The sequence below is a fragment of the Onychostoma macrolepis genome, chromosome 08, assembly GCF_012432095.1.
Source record: "Onychostoma macrolepis isolate SWU-2019 chromosome 08, ASM1243209v1, whole genome shotgun sequence".
NCBI classification, from domain to species: Eukaryota; Metazoa; Chordata; class Actinopteri; order Cypriniformes; family Cyprinidae; genus Onychostoma; species Onychostoma macrolepis.
The window spans coordinates 8,784,075-8,802,015 of record NC_081162.1 but is presented as its reverse complement, the minus strand read 5'-3'; the positions used below and the strand labels follow the sequence as shown (position 1 = coordinate 8,802,015).

At 39.8% G+C, this 17,941-nt stretch overlaps 1 protein-coding gene across 7 annotated transcripts in view; it reads left to right on the top strand.

Moving 5' to 3' along the window:
• iqsec2b (IQ motif and Sec7 domain ArfGEF 2b) overlaps positions 1-14,927 on the top strand; it is a 68,247-nt gene extending 53,320 nt beyond the window's left edge. For 3 of the 7 annotated variants that reach the window (XM_058783990.1, XM_058783989.1, XM_058783993.1), the window contains 13 exons: positions 935-1,220; positions 1,306-1,635; positions 2,505-3,547; positions 3,673-3,834; positions 4,790-4,912; positions 5,190-5,356; positions 5,529-5,668; positions 5,795-5,920; positions 6,066-6,165; positions 7,365-7,526; positions 8,065-8,262; positions 8,588-8,658; positions 10,704-14,927. In XM_058783990.1, coding sequence (XP_058639973.1) covers positions 935-1,220; positions 1,306-1,635; positions 2,505-3,547; positions 3,673-3,834; positions 4,790-4,912; positions 5,190-5,356; positions 5,529-5,668; positions 5,795-5,920; positions 6,066-6,165; positions 7,365-7,526; positions 8,065-8,262; positions 8,588-8,658; positions 10,704-12,098 — 4,303 coding nt within the window. In that variant the 3' untranslated portion in view covers positions 12,099-14,927. Of the gene's footprint in view, positions 1-934; positions 1,221-1,305; positions 1,636-2,504; positions 3,548-3,672; positions 3,835-4,789; positions 4,913-5,189; positions 5,357-5,528; positions 5,669-5,794; positions 5,921-6,065; positions 6,166-7,364; positions 7,527-8,064; positions 8,263-8,587; positions 8,659-10,689 lie in introns of all 7 variants that reach the window. The other 4 variants (XM_058783991.1, XM_058783992.1, XM_058783994.1 and 1 more) reach the window with 4 other exon arrangements.
• Positions 14,928-17,941: the final 3,014 nt, after the last annotated feature.

Below are 17,941 nucleotides of genomic sequence, written 5' to 3'. Positions count from 1 at the left end.
ATCTAGAATATCCTAGCAATACCCTAGCAATCAAACCGAATACTAGCACCCACATAGCAATGTGCTAACAACCATTGTTATGCCACCACAAAGCAATGCTCTGGTAACTACATAAAGCCACTTAGTGTCTTGATGGTGAGTTTTAGACTGGAAAACACCGCTTGCATTTTCTTCAGAAAACATAGGAATCTATTTCAAGTTACTTTGGTATGAAGGCCCCTGAGTGAAATTGCATAATTGTTGTCATTATGTGTGCTGCGTATGTTTGACGGTACGTGTATCAATCAAACACTTTCACGATCAATGGTACCCTGCAGGATAAGTGAGTCACTTATGGCAGCGGAAGTCATTAAGGATGAGAGCTGTTGTGTGAGGAACAGAATATGAGGAGGTGTCAATAGTGTAGAGTTGAGGTGAAAACAGGTTGATGCCACATGTTTGATGTGAAACATGCCAAAACTTCTCACATGACAGGTACAGAAGTCAAAAACAGAAGTTTATTCGACAGGAAATTCACTACTGAATTTCAAGTTTCAGATAGCACGTACTGATTAATTTTTGAGTTTTAATAGATTGTTTGAATATAAACTATGATCTTTGATGCAGGAAGCCAAGCTCTTATTAAGGCATCAACTTGTGTAACTCTCTCTAGTTACAAATTTCAAGTATAACTAGAAATGCTCTAATTTTCTTGGTGTGATAATTCTGGGAAAGCCTGGGGCTGGTTTAGGACATTTGCCCTGTTTAAAGCTTTCCTGAAAGTCAAAATGCTAAGTCAGTGGAAAATAAATAATGTCATGAATTCCTGAGTTGCTTGAGATTTTTATCTTATCCTCTCATTATGGGGGCGTTCTTGACTCAGAATTATTATCTCTCTCTCTCCTCTCTCTTTTTCCCTCTCTCTCTCTCTCTCTCACCCACCCACCCCTTTCAGTGAGGAGGAAACCCAGAGTTCAGCTTCACGTCCCTTTTCAGACAGTTCCAGCAGTAAATCTCCTTACGTGCACAGCTCTGACCGTTACGGGGACAACAGCTGTGGCCCCCCAGGCCCTCGGGTGCCTTTTGTGCCCCCTCCAAGCCCAGCCAGCCTCGCCTGGGCACAGCGTACACGCAACCAACCAGCTAGCCTGGCCCTACGCAAGCAAGAGGAAGAAGAGAACAAGAGGTGCAAAGCCCTATCAGACAGTTATGAACTCTCTACAGACCTACAAGACAAGAAGGTAAGGCATGCAAAAACAGAATCATGATTCATCATGATCACAGTCTATTGAAGCAAATATAACCGATGAAGGTGTTGCTGCGCAGGTGGAGATGCTGGAGAAGAAATATGGAGGTTACTTTGTAAGTAGACGAGCAGCACGTACCATCCAGACAGCATTCCGTCAATATCGTATGAACAAGAACTTTGAGCGCCTGCGCAGCTCAGCTTCTGAGAGCCGCATGACACGGCGCATCATCCTTTCCAACATGCGACTGCAGTACTCGTTTGATGACCGACAGCCTCAACCTCCCACCCCGACTCACTATAGTCACAGTCCAGGAATGGGTCCTCCGCATTCTCCAACCTGCACCACAGAGCCAAGCTCCCCATCACGACCGGAATACACCCACCTAGAGGACTCCTTCTCAAAACAAGTCAGTACTCAGTTTGACTGTATCTGAACTGTCCCCAACATTGGATGCTAATGTACAGACTTCATAACTAGCTTAACCAGCGAGATGTTTTTGGTCAACTAGTTTCACGAGAAAGACTGCTGGTCAAAGTTCTGTCTACCTGTCTGACCTGGTCTTTTCAGTGGGTGGTGTCCACAACTTGCCCATATGTAAACCTTATGTGAACAGACAGTTTCAATTATTTTGTATTAAAGCAAGATTTTCATCAGCAGATATATTCCAAAACTGTCAGATCATGGCCAGATAATGCTATGTAAAAATGCCTATCTTGTGGTTCCTATGCTCTTGGAAAAAATGTGCAAAAATTGTTCATGTAGAGGTACAACTTGTCACTGGGGCAGTACCCTTAAAGGGACAACTTTATTTACCTCTAAAAGGTTACTCGAAGGTACTAATATACACCTTCTATAGGATTACAACAGTGTCCCTGGGAGAATACCTTTAAAGGTACAACTTCGTTCATTATATACCAGCCTGATCTCACGGCAATTCGTACATATTTTACAAGGTGGCTAATTGTTACGATTTCGTACATTTCCTGTGAGGGGTTGGTTTAAGGGCAGGATTAGGGGTGATCGTTTGAACTAATTCCTATGAATTTTTGTGAAAGTTTTGTGAAATATTTGTGAAGTATTTTACAAGGTGGCAAATTCGTAGGAATATGTATAAAAACACCACCCCAAACCCCGCCCCTAAACCAGTGAGATTGGGATGGTATATAATGTACAGAGTTGTACCTTTAAGGGTACTCTCCCAGGGACACTGTTGTAACCCTAAAGATACAATTTTTATACAGTTTGACTGACAGTAATTGTTTCTTTGTACTCAAGGTGAAGTCCTTGGCCGATTCCATTGATGATGCCCTAACGTGTCGACCACGCCGAGATGATTCCCAGGAAGGTATAGGGGACGGAAGTGGTGTTGTAGATGACTTCGGCGAGTGCATATGGAGTAGCAACAGCCACGTATCCTTACGGAGAGGTCTTGGAGACAGGGATCGAGGAGGTACAGGGGGCTTGAGCATGCATGAAGACAGCACAGCCACCTCCTACAGTGATGTCACGCTTTACATGGACGACGGTCTACCTTCCTCACCGCTTTCTCTAGACCGGGCCCCTAGCAGCACAGACACTGAGTTCTGGGGGGGTGTTGGAAGCGGGGTAGGTGGTAGGGAAGATAGTCGTGACACAGAAGGAGGAGGAAGCAGCAATAGCCGCCGAAGCACACCTTGCACAGAGTGCCGTGATTACCGTTTACGGGGAGGTCACTTACCGTTACTTACAATTGAACCACCTAGCGACAGCTCAGTGGACATGAGCGACCGCTCAGACCGAGGCTCCCTTAGCAGACAACTAGTCTACGAGCAGGACTCAGCAGGAGGGTCACCTCAAGGGACACTAAAGCACAACCCAAATGCTCGTTCGACATCCTCGACAGCTGCACAAGGTCAAACACGTCCAGCTAGCCGTTCGATACCATCGCATATCCCACACCACATGGCTCACCATCATCACCATCACCACCACCATCATCATCACCAGTACCCCGACACCCCTTCGTCCTCCTCCTCTCCTCAACAGCCCCCAACCACACCGCTCTCATCCTCCTCTTCAGCGCCACTGCCTCCTGGTGGCTTGGAGCAGCAGTGCTGCTCAGATGGTGATAATGACTCACTCAACTCCACCACAAACTCTAATGAGACCATTAATTGCAGCTCAGGCTCCTCTTCAAGGGATAGTCTGCGGGAGCCCTTGCCCCCATTAGGGAAGCAGACCTACCAGAGAGAAAGTCGGCACAGCTGGGACTCTCCTGCCTTTAACAACGACGTAGTTCAGAGAAGACAATATCGCATCGGACTCAACCTCTTCAACAAGTAAGAGAAAATGAAACACTGCCTATACAACACTCACCACCATTTAATAGCAAGCCAGTGGCATTACAAATCAAATTAAAGGCATCTGTTTGAAACACGATTAAACTGTTGTTTTTGAACTACAGGAAACCAGAAAAGGGTATTCAGTACCTAATTGAGAAGGGCTTTGTGTCAGACACACCAGTGGGCATCGCTCGCTTTATCCTGGAGAGAAAAGGCCTGAGTCGCCAGATGATTGGAGAGTTTCTTGGAAACAGACAGAAACAGTTCAACAAAGATGTATTGGAGTGAGTCCATGCAATAATCCTCTAAAATTCTCTGAAATTGTTAAAAGGTTTAGACTTTTAGAAAATGACACATTTTTTTATAAATTTTTCAGAAATGTTTTCTTTGAAAAAAAGAAGAAATTTTTAACAACTTTTACCAGGTTTTTGAGCATACTGACTATAAACGTAGGCATACATTTTAGATGAAGTGTACAATATAATGCACTTGATTTAATTTGCAGTGCAACCTTTTTCAGGCCAAGGACCTATTAATGAATGGACAGTTGCATAAATGTGTAAAATTATATATTGCATTTTAGGAAGTATTATTAATAACACCCCCGGTTTCATAGACAAGGCTTAAGTCTAGTCCCAGACTAAAATGCATGTCTGGGCTGTTTTAACTGAAAGAAACTTATCTTCAAATATGTACGTTTCATTGTTTTGTCTCAAGATGCACACCATTAGTTTTTTATTTTATTATTTTTTTAATCTAAGTCATGTTTATAAAAGCTACTTAAATTTCCCAATTGAACTATGGTTTAATCCTGGATTAAGCTAAGCCCTGTCTGTGAAACCGGGCCTTAATGTACTTACTGTCAGGCTTTAGGATGCTTAAAATACAAAGCTATTAAAATAATAATTATTGTTGTACATATACTTACAGTACATTTTTAATTTTAATACATTCTTTTTGTGAAAATGAAATATTTAGTTTTTTAACTTGTAAGCTTTGATTGACTAATAATTAATTTTTGTTCCATGCATGTTTTATTTTTTGAGATCAAACAATAATTGGTGAATTCCTTTGGGGTTGCAGAGCCCAAAGACCCTTTCAATGGAGCAACACAATATTCTGAACATGAAAAGCACAGAAAATTAAGATTTTAATTTTTCTTTTTCTTGATCCACATATATGTTTTGGCCTGAGCATGTATAGAGGTGTAACATTTCTTCCACTATTGTTTTTTCTCAGTTGTGTTGTGGATGAAATGGACTTTTCGGGAATGGATCTCGATGATGCCTTGAGGAAATTTCAAGCACAGATAAAAGTCCAAGGAGAGGCCCAAAAAGTGGAAAGATTAATTGAGGCATTCAGGTATGGGAATGTGCTTAAAAAACACTTAGTACTTCACATTCATTAAATTGTGGGTTACAATGATTTTAACAGAATTAAGGGGCCTTATTTAAAGAAAATTGCTATTGATGTGTGGTCAGAATTGCACTTACAGAGTTGCGGCTATTTTACAGTGCCATCACACATGGCTCATTCCATCAGATTTCAGATCTGGAACAATGTGTTTATAAAACATGTTTTATCTATCCCTCAATATTTGCACTCAAACACTATTTCTCTCTCTGCATCTGTCTTGCAGTCAGAGGTATTGTGTTTGTAATCCAGCACTGGTAAGACAGTTCCAGAACCCAGACACCATCTTCATCCTAGCTTTTGCCATCATCCTCCTCAACACAGACATGTACAGCCCCAATATCAAAGCAGAGAGGAAGATGAAGCTGGACGACTTCATCAAAAACTTGAGAGGTGGTGTTCAAATCTCTCTCTCAAACTTCACACACTGGCACTTACATAAGTGGGCAACCACAAACACACTCTCAACCTGCTCTTAAATGTTGCACGTAATTGTCAGGGATTTTGCAAGTACACTAAAAATCTCCTCTTGTGTGCATGTCATTTTTTTCTCTCTCTTTCTCAGGAGTGGATAATGGTCAGGACATCCCACGTGACTTATTGGTTGGAATCTACCAGCGCATTCAGAAATGGGAACTGAGGACCAACGATGACCATGTATCTCAGGTCCAGGCGGTGGAGAGAGTCATAGTGGGCAAGAAACCTGTGAGTTGTACTGAGGCGTTTTTGAATTTATGATTCTTTTTTGTTTAGAATCTTTGAGACCTGATTTGTTACTTTGAAGAGTTCTGTCAGTTCCAAAGTAAATGTAAACATCTGCTCTGTGTGTAGGTTCTGTCTCTGCCCCACCGCAGACTAGTGTGCTGCTGTCAGCTCTATGAAGTCCCGGACCCCAACCGTCCTCAAAGGACTGGTGTTCACCAGAGAGAGGTCTTCCTCTTCAACGATCTGCTTGTGGTAATGTCAATAACACATATCCATGCATACAAAATGAATTGGTCCCAAGTATCTTTAGCAACATCTCTTCAGTATGCTTGTGTATTGAAAAGTTAATACACATTAAAATCCTTAGTTGGTATTTTTTTTATTATTACATTGCAAGGTTACAAAGATCTTCCAGAAGAAGAAAACCTCCGTAACATACAGTTTCAGACAGTCCTTCCCTCTGGTGGAGATGCAGGTTCACATGTTCCAGAACTCCTGTAAGATTTCAAGTTGCTTAATTTTTAGTTTTTCTTTGTTTGGAGTAATGTTTTCTAAAAAAAAAAAAAATCTTATGCTCACCAAGACTACATTTATTTTCTCGAAAATACAGTAAAATGCAGTAAAACAGAAATATATTACAATTTAAAACCTCTGTTTTCTATGATAATATATTTTAAACTGTAATTTAGTCCTGTGATGTAAAGCTGAATTTTCAGCATCATTACTCCAGTCTTTGTTGTAGAATTTTACTTGTTCAAAAATAAATTGCTAGAGAGGTTTTGAAGCCAGTAGACTTTATTGACCATACAACAAAGTCGAGTTACAGTTTGCAAAGGTAACTCCCGATTGTCTGTGTTACACACGTGTATATGTGCCTGAAGCTGTTCCACAGTATTCCATATATGCTTCACTGTATTTTGGGACTGCCATCTTTTACCATATATGTGTCAATGAAGGTGATCAAAATCTTTTCATGCATGTATTTCTAGCTCCTGAACAGAGTCTCTTCCATATATGGGTTTTTCAAACTTAAAATAGCAATCCTTAACACACACCTGTTTCACACAGTCAGACTAATAATAGAGACTAATAATAGTAGATAATAGTAGAATAGTTTTCTTCTTACAAATAGGCATAATTATATGCATTATATTAATTCAAGATTAATAAAAATCTTCTACATCTTCAGTGTCACATGATCCTTCAGAAATTATCCTAATATGCTGATTTGCTGCTCAAGAAACATATCTTATTATTACCACAGTTAAAAATAGTTGTACTTCTTAATATTTCTGTAAAAAACATGCTAAATTCTTTCAGGATTCTTTGATGAATAAAAAGATTGAAAGTTGACACTTTTGATCAATTTAATGCATCCTATCAAGACTTTTGAACAGTAGTGCATTTAAAAAAAGAATATTCCGACTACCCAGGTTTAAGTTACAATTTTCTCCAAAATCTTCAGTGTCAATGGTCATGGAAAACCTAGAAATATGGAATTTTTATACTTTTATTTATAGAGACCTGAAAAAGTCATGGAAATATCTATAGTGAATATAAATTGTATTAGTTTTATGCTGCTCTAAAACACCTATTATTACAATACTACCAAAAAATATATTAATATAAAAAATTGGAATGTGACATTGCTATTTAGGAACCCTGAATAAACATTATGTGTTTCTCTCTCTCCCAGACTATCCTCATGGTGCCAGACTAACGTCAGCTATCCCAGGTGGCGAGCGTAAAGTTTTGATTGTGTTCACGGCCCCTAGTCAACAGGACCGCACACGCTTTGTCAGTGATCTGAGGGAGAGCATTGCTGAGGTCCAGGAAATGGAGAAATACAGAGTGGAGTGTGAGTACAGCGCCCTCTACTGCTCTCATAAATTAACTACACTTTATTTTAAGGCCCTCTACTGTTGGTTTACTACAAAATTAACATTATAGACTTGCAGTGACCCTATATGGTCAACCCCATGACTCATAGAAAGATATTCGAGATGCACTACACTAGCCTGCCACCGGCTGGCGAGAGCAGCTGCTTGCAGTGTGTCGTCATCAAGGCTCTCGCAGCCGATTTTGAGCAACTGCAGCGCCTGACCTCGGCGGCTGGTCTCGTTTTGCTCTCGCGGTACTGTGATGGCACATGTGATCGTAAGGCGGCTGCAGAAGATCAAAGTCGGACAAATGTTCTAACCAGAATGCATTGCTTTTGTCAGGCGGCAGCCGTTTTTTGCGGCACCGCATGAAGTCGAACGCACCTACAGTAAACAAGATAAAAATGGCACATTGTAAAATAGCTTTTAGAATGTGCACAGACAAATTACTTGATGCAGGAAATGTTTTGCCTGTTTAGGACTAGGTCTGATGTTTATTTTTTTGTCCACCTGCAGCTGAGTTGGAGAAGCAGAAGGGAGTAATGCGGCCCAGCCTGCTCACCAACAGCATTATGGCAGGAGGAGTGGGTGGGGTCAAGAATGAAGTGGTGAATGGCACTATGGGAAGGCCTAGTCTGGATGACAACTATTCACCAGGAGAGGGCCTCAAACGTACTGCTCTCAGCTCCTCACTGAGGGACCTGTCTGAATCAGGTGAGAAACTTTGCTGTGACTGGCAACCAACTTATTTATGATAATTTAATACCATGCTACATTTGGGGCAAGTATAAAATAAAAAAAAAGAAGTGGCATATATATATATATTTTTTTTTTTTTTTTTATATATATTTAAAAAAAGAAAATTGGATTTATTTTAGGCGAAATTTTAATTTTTGGGTGAGATTTTGAGGTTAAAAAATAATCTCAACATTTGCAGACACCAACAAGAAAGTACTATTTCTAATAACACTGACTGCCATTACACACACACATACACACACAATGCAGTTGTGACTGACATCTGCTAACTGGGTAACAGGGAAACGTGGCCGCAGAAACAGCGTTGGTTCCCTTGACAGTACAATGGAAGTAAGTCTGAGTGAAGCAGAGGTCTGTATCTTTAGCTTTAGTCCCCAAACCCGAACCACCCGCATGTCTGCCTGGAATTCCCACACAAAACACAGCGCCATCTTGCATGTGTCCTAACCATAGACACAGAGACATGTGTGTGCATCTTGTGTGACCATGTGTGGTCTGTGGAATGTTAATGTACACGTGACTGAGGCGATGAATCAATAACATCAGTCATTGAGACTGCATGAGAAGATCTGAAGTCATCCGGGACATTGTTGAATGTCTTGTAGATTTTACTCCGGGACATCAGGACTGGAAGACATCTCATTGACCCAGAATTAAAGCATGACATTGATATACGTCAAAATATGTCTTTATTCTCTTATGGTTTTGTTGTGCATTTATTGTTTTGGAGGTGGTTTGTGCATTTTTGTTTGGTATGTGCAGTGTTATGCATGGACTAGTGACTGTGTGATATCAGTTCTGTTGATTTTTATATTGAGGCCTACTTTATATTAGGTGTCCCTCATCAATCTAAGCCAGTATGAAATCAAAACAGACCTTTTTAATACACAGACATGGTTGTTTTGTACATGAAAATGACGATTTACACATGAAACAGCATTGACCAAATTAAGTTTTTTTTAATAATGGGGCTCAGCAATTAAAGGGATACTCCACCCCAAAATGAAAAGTTTGTCATCAATCGCTTACCACCATGTCGTTCCAAACCCATAAAAGCTTAGTTCATCTTCAGAACACAATTTAATATATTTTGGATGAAAACCGGGAGCCCAGAAAAGTATAAAAAACATCGTCCGATGAACTCGTGCATGCGGCGCGGCTGACACAGAACAGCGTACGCTGCTTTCGTCCAGCGGATATTCTCCAAAATGGCGCTACGCTGACGCAGAGGAGACGAATTGTTGAATAAAGTCTTTTTTTTCTTTGCGTACAAAAAGTATTCTTGTAGCTTCATAATGTTACGGTTGAACCACTGATGGTAGATGGACTATTCTGAAGATGTTTTTTATACTTTTCTGGGCCTTGACAGTGTTAATTGTTTGGCAGTCAATGGGACAGTCACAAGCCTCCTGGTTTTCATCCAAAATATCTTAAATTGTGTTCTGAAGATGATCGAAGCTTTTACGGGTTTGGAACGACATGGGGGATAAGTGATTAATGACAAAATTTTCATTTTGGGTAGAGTAACCCTTTAATGATAGCAGACTGGGTGCCGCTTCCTGGTTCAGCAGAAAATCAATAATGGGGCAATAGATACTGAAAAAAAAAGTATTTTGAAGATTTTATTTTAGAATCATTATTTACACAATTGGTACATCCAATATTGCAATTCTGCTTATTTATCTGTATTTTTAATTGATTATTTTTGATTATCAAATTGTGATTGATTAAATCTGTCTACATGTTGAGAATTAAATAATGATACATTTTTAATCATTTATCTATTTCACAGTTGATTTATTGATTTTCAAATGATTGATGTCGTATTTGAGGCCCCACGTGAAATCATTTTCCATTTCCGTTTTCTAAAGTCTTTCCAGTAAGCAAGCAACCTCCTCTTTTTTTAATCTTATTTGAATATTCAGTTTTACTTGTCTGATTACTGAAGTAGAACGGGTTACAATGCTGTTTCATTTTGACTTGAATGGCAACTACACAGATGAGTAATTTCCTTTTAGCACATTACACAAAATAGAAATTAAATCCCACTTGAACTTAGAAATCTAAACAGTGGCATTATTGGCATTCAGGACACGTAATAGATAGTTGGGTGCATGTGTTTGTGTTATTATGTTATGAATTATGATGCTGACAGAATGTCGTTTCATTACCCTAATCAACTCACCCCTGTTTTTCCTCCCCACCCACTGAAACAACCATTCTCTCTGTATCCTTTTACTATGTTTTTCTTCTCTTTCTCATTTATTGCCTACATTTCCTTCCTGCTCCTATTTGCACACCCTCACTTTTCTCCTGAACCCTTGTTTTTGGTTCTGCCGTCCTGCTCTCTTTCCTCCTTTCCCCCAACTCTCTTTGTCTTAGGGTTCCATCATTAGCAGTCCGCGGCCTCACCAGCGTTACCCAGTAGCCACTGTGCTCCCGGGATGCTATGGAACAGAAGACTTCCGGCCTCACCGCCCCATCCTGAGCCCCGGAGTGGGGGTGGGGGGTGGGCCGGGGCAGCAACACACACCTGCGGTGACTGGCGCTGGGCCAGCCTCCAGCAGCACCGAGAGAGGAACGACTGGAATGGGGACTGGGAGCAACAGCAACAACACCGGATCCTTCCTGGGCTCCCTATTTGGGGGCAAGCGATCCAAAGCACCGGGTCCTATTATCCCCCCGGGGCCACCCTACCCCGCCCCTGTGGCCCCACCGACTACAGGAGGGCCGCCGCCTCTGTCCCCGTCCTCGCTGTGCCCGGGAGAGGCCGGGGGGCCTTCCAAGATCCAGGCCCTGCACGCCCAGTACTGCCACACTACCAGCAACAGTGTCAGTGGGCAGCCTCCGCCCCCGTACTACCACCACCATCGCTTTCATACACAGACCGTACCCTCGTCTGGGCAGCAGGGCCTCCATACTCTTCAGCGGGTCACCTTACCTCGACGGCCGCACCCCAACCCCTCCGCGCACTCCCCATACCAGCCGATCTCCCAGCATACTTTGCAGGGTCGCTACGGGAGCATGGGCAACATGGGCTCCGGCCTCCCTCCCCCCCTTTCTCCTCACTCCCCACTCTCCCCTCACCCGCAGTTTGCGCTCTTCCACACGCAGCCCACACACTCGGCCAGAGGGGGCGCCATCAGCAAGCCGCCTCTCACGCTGTCACACTCGCAGCCGCACCCGCACGCACACTCCCATCCCGCCCACGTGCACACGCCGCACCCGGGCTCCCACCCCGTGCACCAGCCTCACTTCGTCTTCGCCAGCCCTCCTCCTCCGCCCTTCCCTGCTCCCACTCAGCCGCCTCTAGTCTCCGCGTCCGGCACTGTCCACCACGCGCCGCCGGCCGCCCAGTATCTGCCCCAGTATCCTCCGTTGTCCTCCATCCCCCCTCCCCCCCTCCACTCCCCTTTACCCCCCCCTTCCTCCCCCCTTACCCCTCTTACGCCTCTCTCCCCTCTCCCCCCCCAGCACCAAGGCCCCCCTTCACAGGCCGGGGGGCAACAAGGGCCCTCACCAGCTCAGACTGGAGCCGTACCTGGGGGGACGGGCACGGTCGAACGCGCCAAATCCAAACCTACCAACCGGATCAGCACGGTAGTGTGAGCCGGGGGAAGTCGCGAGGCTGGGGGTCGCTGAAGGGTCCTTTGGTGGTTGGAGGGGGGACTGCCGCGAGGCTGGAGGAGGCGGGTGGAGGCAGGGCCAAAGGCGATAACAACACCAGTGGGAAAAAGAAACGCAGCCTGCTAAGGCTCTGCTACTTTCACCTGCGCTTCCCTCAAGTGTAACCGAAGGGACTTACCGAGCCAAAACAGCACAAACAGCACAGATATGTCATACCGATAGTTGGAGGCTCTCAGGTAGATCAGTGCTGTGGGATATACTCTCGACAACAATAACGAAAAACATATTTGCTTTCAGTTCAGCTGTTGTAGATGTCATTGATTTGGCGGTCGAGCCAAATCCCTTCTTGGCTACTTCTCCTTAAATCTCATATTCATACAAGAAGTAATTGACTAAAGCATGTAAAGAGATTACAGACATGTGGACATGCACACACAGACTTGAACATAAAACTGTCCACAGGCTTGCTTCAGTTGCATATAGCCTTGAATTTAGGGTAAAATGGTTGTTGGAGAAACTGTTAGCTTCACCTGGGAACCTGTTTAGGAAATGTGAAGACCAGAGACCATACAAATAATGCTGTGCTGGATATGAAGATCAAAGCACAGTACAATGATTTCATACATTCCACTAATCATTAGTCAATAGCATTTGCAAGATGCAATAATCTTTTCACTAAATTGATGTCCAGCTTCTACTTGCTAAATAATTTTAAATGCTCTATTGCTCTTTTTGTACACATCTATAACGGCGATATATTTGAGTGTTAATAGAGATATATCTACTAAGCAAATATCTTACACCCGGTATGATTGTTTGAAGTATGTCAGTATTGGCCTGACCTCTTCCACTCCCAAGTCTAGTCAGCTGTAAAAAGCCTTATACTGTATGCGGATGTGCTGTTTGTAATCATCCTAGAACCACTGTCCATCAGAATTATTAACCTATGTATATAAAATTATACGAAAAGTTATCACAAAATTATATATCAGTAATGTTATACGACACTTTATCTATGAACTTGTTCATACCTACAGTATGCACCAATACCATGTCTCAGAAAAAGAATATCTATTTAAATAAGTTCCTAATTTGATCCATTATTCTGCTCATTTTGGTGAAAAATTCTTTATTAATGTCAATTTTATGTTAAATTCAAAGCATTGTGCTTAAAATATCAACATTTTCTCATGGCAGCATTATTTTTAGTCTACATTGTTACTTTTTATTTAACCGCTGGGTGATGACCATTATCACCGATGTCTAAATTCTAAGCTCATTTCTAGTAAAGTTGTCAAGGCCCGAATGTGAAAACAAAAGTCACTTTATAAACGAATGGGTTTTCTGAACTATATTAAATTAATATATCTCTATTAAACAAAAAACATTTTCCAGCTGAAGTATTTTTACCTATGAGGGCTAGCGGCACAGTTTGAAGGAAACATTCCACAAAAGATTGTTGCCTCTCTATTTGTCATCGATCTTCATGTCTAAAATGCCTGTATTATGCAGTTTCCATTGGGTCCTTGCGTTAATACTGCCAATCATACTTTACAAGCCGTTTCTGATTATATTTTACGCTGTTATATGAATGTTTGCTATGAATTTCAATTTGAATGAATATAACTATTCTTCTTTTATGTTTTAAAAACTACAGATGATATAAATTTGACAAAATACCAGAGATACTTGTAAATAGGAAACGTTTTCCCATGCTTTGACATTCAACAGTGAAGTGTCAAAGATGTGTTTTATTGTTATTGATGATTTTTATGGACAAACACACTTGTCTTTACAAGTGTCCTTGAATGTTGGAGACTTTGTTATGGGTATTATTTAATTTTTTTTAAACAGAAGTTGTGTACCAGTCATGATGTTTTTGATTCAGCTTTGTGTGCTGTTAATTTTTGGTTCGGGCAACCAGACCGCCTGTTTTGACCTGATAAAAACATACCGCCATACTTCCGGTTTTATTTCCTCTGTATGAATAATTGAGGAGAGGAACCAGTATAACTGAATGATAACATTAATACAAGGATTCCAGTTTACCTGTATGAGAAATCAAGGTAAATTAGCCTTAAGAAAGGCCTTAGTGTAAGTACTGCTTGAAGATTTTGTTTGTGTGGATGCATAACGTGATATACAAGTGCAGTTATATATTTCTGGACTGGGTTTAAATGCAGATGCTCAGTATTATTTGTCTTGATGTGATGCTCAGTTATTGTGTGTAAGATATTTATGCCCTTTTGCTACCCTTTCAAAACAGCATTTCTTTATACGTTCTCCTGAATATGCTAATTACATACGATCAGCACTCCACAGTACTAAACAGCACAGTATAAGTGGAAATGGGGCTACTACAGTTACATACGGTTACGTACATAGCCAGATACCAATGTGAGATGAGAGAGAGAATATAAAGATTAGAAATCCATAACTTATTAATTTCATTTATTTTAATCTTTTTCCGTCTTCCCACTGTGAATTTTATTGCATGAGTATGTCTGCATTTACTGAGCTCTGTAACAAACTGTACATAGACTGTCATAGTATGATTTAATATTGACAGTGGAATGGAAAGTGTCAGAGGTGTATGTGTGTGTGTGTGTGTGTGTGTGTGTGTGTGGGTGGGTTTGTTTGTGTGAATGTGTATGGGGAGGTGGCATTCAGTGTAGATGATTATTGCATATTTATTTTGATCCAAGACAATTAATTTTATCTGTAAACTTGTACAAGTGTGTATGTCAAAGCAGATTGAAGTGTAATTTTGAAAAAAAAAAAAAAAAAGTATATGAAGTCATCTTATTTGTGTACAGATACTATATGAAATTAAGCAAATTTGGAGAGATGTGAATATTTATTGCCTAATATTATGAATAAAAATATATAAAGTGTCCTGACACAACTCATTGTTCTGTGTGTCTCATATATAAACATAATAATTGAGGCCAAATGAAAATGAATTTACTCTTAATAAAATTATTTTACCCTTATGTTGTTCTGATACCTGTATGGCTTTCTTCTATGGAACACAAAACACAGATGCTAGTGTCTGACAGCCTCAATCACTATTCAATTTCATTGTATCTTTTTTCATGAAATGTTCTTTAAATGATTTTTGGATGCTTCCAATTATAATGTTGTTTAGGCATTTATTTATTTTTTTTACTTGGAAATGGGCAAATACTGTAGATATCTATCTATCTATCTATACAGTCATGGCCAAAAATATTGGCACCCTTGGTAAATATGATCAAAGAAGGCTGTGAAAATTAATCTGCATTGTTAATCCTTTTGATCTTTTATTTAACAAAATCACAAAAATCTAACCTTTCATTGGATAATAAGAATTTAAAATGGGGGGAAATATCATTATGAAATAAATGTTTTTCTCAAATACACGTTGGACACAATTATTGGCACCCCTAGAAATTCTTAGGAGTAAAATATCTCTGAAGTATGTTCCCGTTCATATTCACAATTTTGAGCGCTCCAGGGTGATTATGAACATGAAATTATCCAGCCATGGCTTCCTGTTTCACAGAAATATAAACAGGAGGGAAAACAAAGCCCAAATTCCCTTAATCATCCATCACAATGAGAAAAACCAAAGAATATATTTCTGATGTGCAGCAAAAGATAATTGAGCTTCACAAATTAGTGAAGTGGCTTTAAGAAAAGAGCTAGAGCAGTGAAAATTCCCATTTCCACCATCAGGACAATAATTAAGAATTTCCAATCAACATAAAATGTTAGGAAACTGCCTGGAAGAGGACCTGTGTCTATATCGTTCTAATGCACGGTGAGAAGGAGAGTTTGAGTGGCTAAAGACTCTCCAAGGACCACAGCTGGAGAATTGCAGAAAATAGTTGAGTCTCGGGGTCAGAAAACCTTTCAAGAAAAATTCATCCAAATTCATCCCTATTATCCAAAAACAAACTCCAGCATATTCAGTTATCAGACACGACTGGAACTTCAAATGGGACTGGCTTCTATGGTCAGATGAAACTAAAAAATGAGCTTTTTAGCAGCAAACACTCAAGATGGGTTTGGTGAACACAGGGATAAAAAGTACTCCATGTGTACAATGAAATATACTGCTGTATTTTTGATGTTGTGGGCCTGTATTTCTGCTGGAGGTCCTGGACATCTTGTTTAGACACATGGCATCAAATACCAACAGATAAAAAAATCAATAAGTGACTGATTCTGTTAGAAATCTTATAATGGGCCATGTTTGGATCTTCCAACCGTACAATAATCCAAACACAAACCTAAAAAACAACACAAAAATGGGTCACTGAGCACAAAACCAAGCTTCTGCTGGCCATTCCAGTCCTCTGACCTGAACCCTGTAGAAAATGAGTGGTGAACTGAAGAGAAGAAGCACCAACATGGAGCTGGGAATCTAAAGGGTCTGGAGTGATTCTGGATGAAGGAATGGTCTCTGATCTCTTGTCAGGTGTTCTCTAACCTCATCAGGCATTATAGGAGAAAACTCAGAGCTGTTAAACTGGAAAATGGAGGTTTCAAAAAGTATTGAATAAAAGGGTGCTGTTAATTGTGGCCAATGTGTATTAGAGAAAAACATTTATTTCATAATGATATTTCCCCCCATTTTAAATTCTTATTATCCAATGAAAGGTTAGATTTTTATGAATTTTTTTAATAAAAGTTCAAAAGGATTAACAATGCAGATTAATTTTCACAGCCTTCTTTGATCATATTTACCAAGGGTGCCAATATTTTTGGCCATGACTGTATAAAGAGTAAAAGAACATATTTTATTTGCAAAACCTAGCCTAATTATTATTTATATTGAAAATAATTAAAATACATTTAGTCATTTATCAGAGGCTTTTATCCAAAGTGACTTCATTCAAAATCAAAAGAGCAATGATATGCAAGTGCTATAACAAGCCTCAGTTAGCTTACGCAGTACATGTAGCAAAGTTTTTTTTAATTATATAATAAATAAAAAGAAAACAGAGCAATATAGTGTAAAAGGCCTTTTTTGCTTTTGTTAATTGTATAATAAATAAAAACAAAACAAATAGATAGAATACAAAAAGATTAGAAAAGCTAGTGTTTTTTTTTTTAAGAATAGAATTAGAATAGAGAATGCTAGAGTTAGAGGGTCAAATAAAGATGGAAGAGATGTTTTTTTAGCCGATTCTTGAAGATGGCTAAGGACTCAGCTGAAATAATAAAACATAATATTAATTTTTATATAATATTAATATATAATCATAATTTTAATATTTTATATAATAAAATAAATGTTTATTATATTTACATATGGCTATATTACAACGTATGTATTACAATATGGTGGTAGGTAGTCTCTCGGGAGTCGAGAATGACGATCAATTAAATGAATAGAAATTACACACTGCCTAATTTACAGAAAAAAGTGAGTGAAATTCCAAATTTAATTTGATCTAGCTCATATATTCATTGATATTATTCATTACCGACTTCAACAAAAAAACTATAAAATAAATGAGGAATTTATATATCAAAACACTAAAAGAACATGTTTACAATATACTATATATGAAATAATGCACATTATGGAAGAAAAATAATACAGGAAAAGCAGCAGATTAAAATTAAATATTAAATTTTTTTTATATAAAATACGTATTTTATATGAATCATTTAAAAATGAAGCAATGATTCACAATCATTGTTTGAAAAAATATGTATATATAGTTTGTGTAACAGCATGTATTTCCAGTATTAATTAGCTATGATCTGATCCAACTGATTATGTGCTGAGATATCAAGAAAATTCAACCCAACCCAACCCAACCCTCAAAACTGAGTAAATCAAGTCAGAAATGACCATCCCTTCAAATGTATGCGTTGTTTTGATGTTTTGCCACTAGTTGTCGCTACCCATTTTGTTTTTCGCATACATCGCTTGACCTCTTCTGCGCAAATTTTACTCACTGGAACTACTTTGCCAAGAAAGAGGTGAAATATCACTCCGCGTCACGTCCGC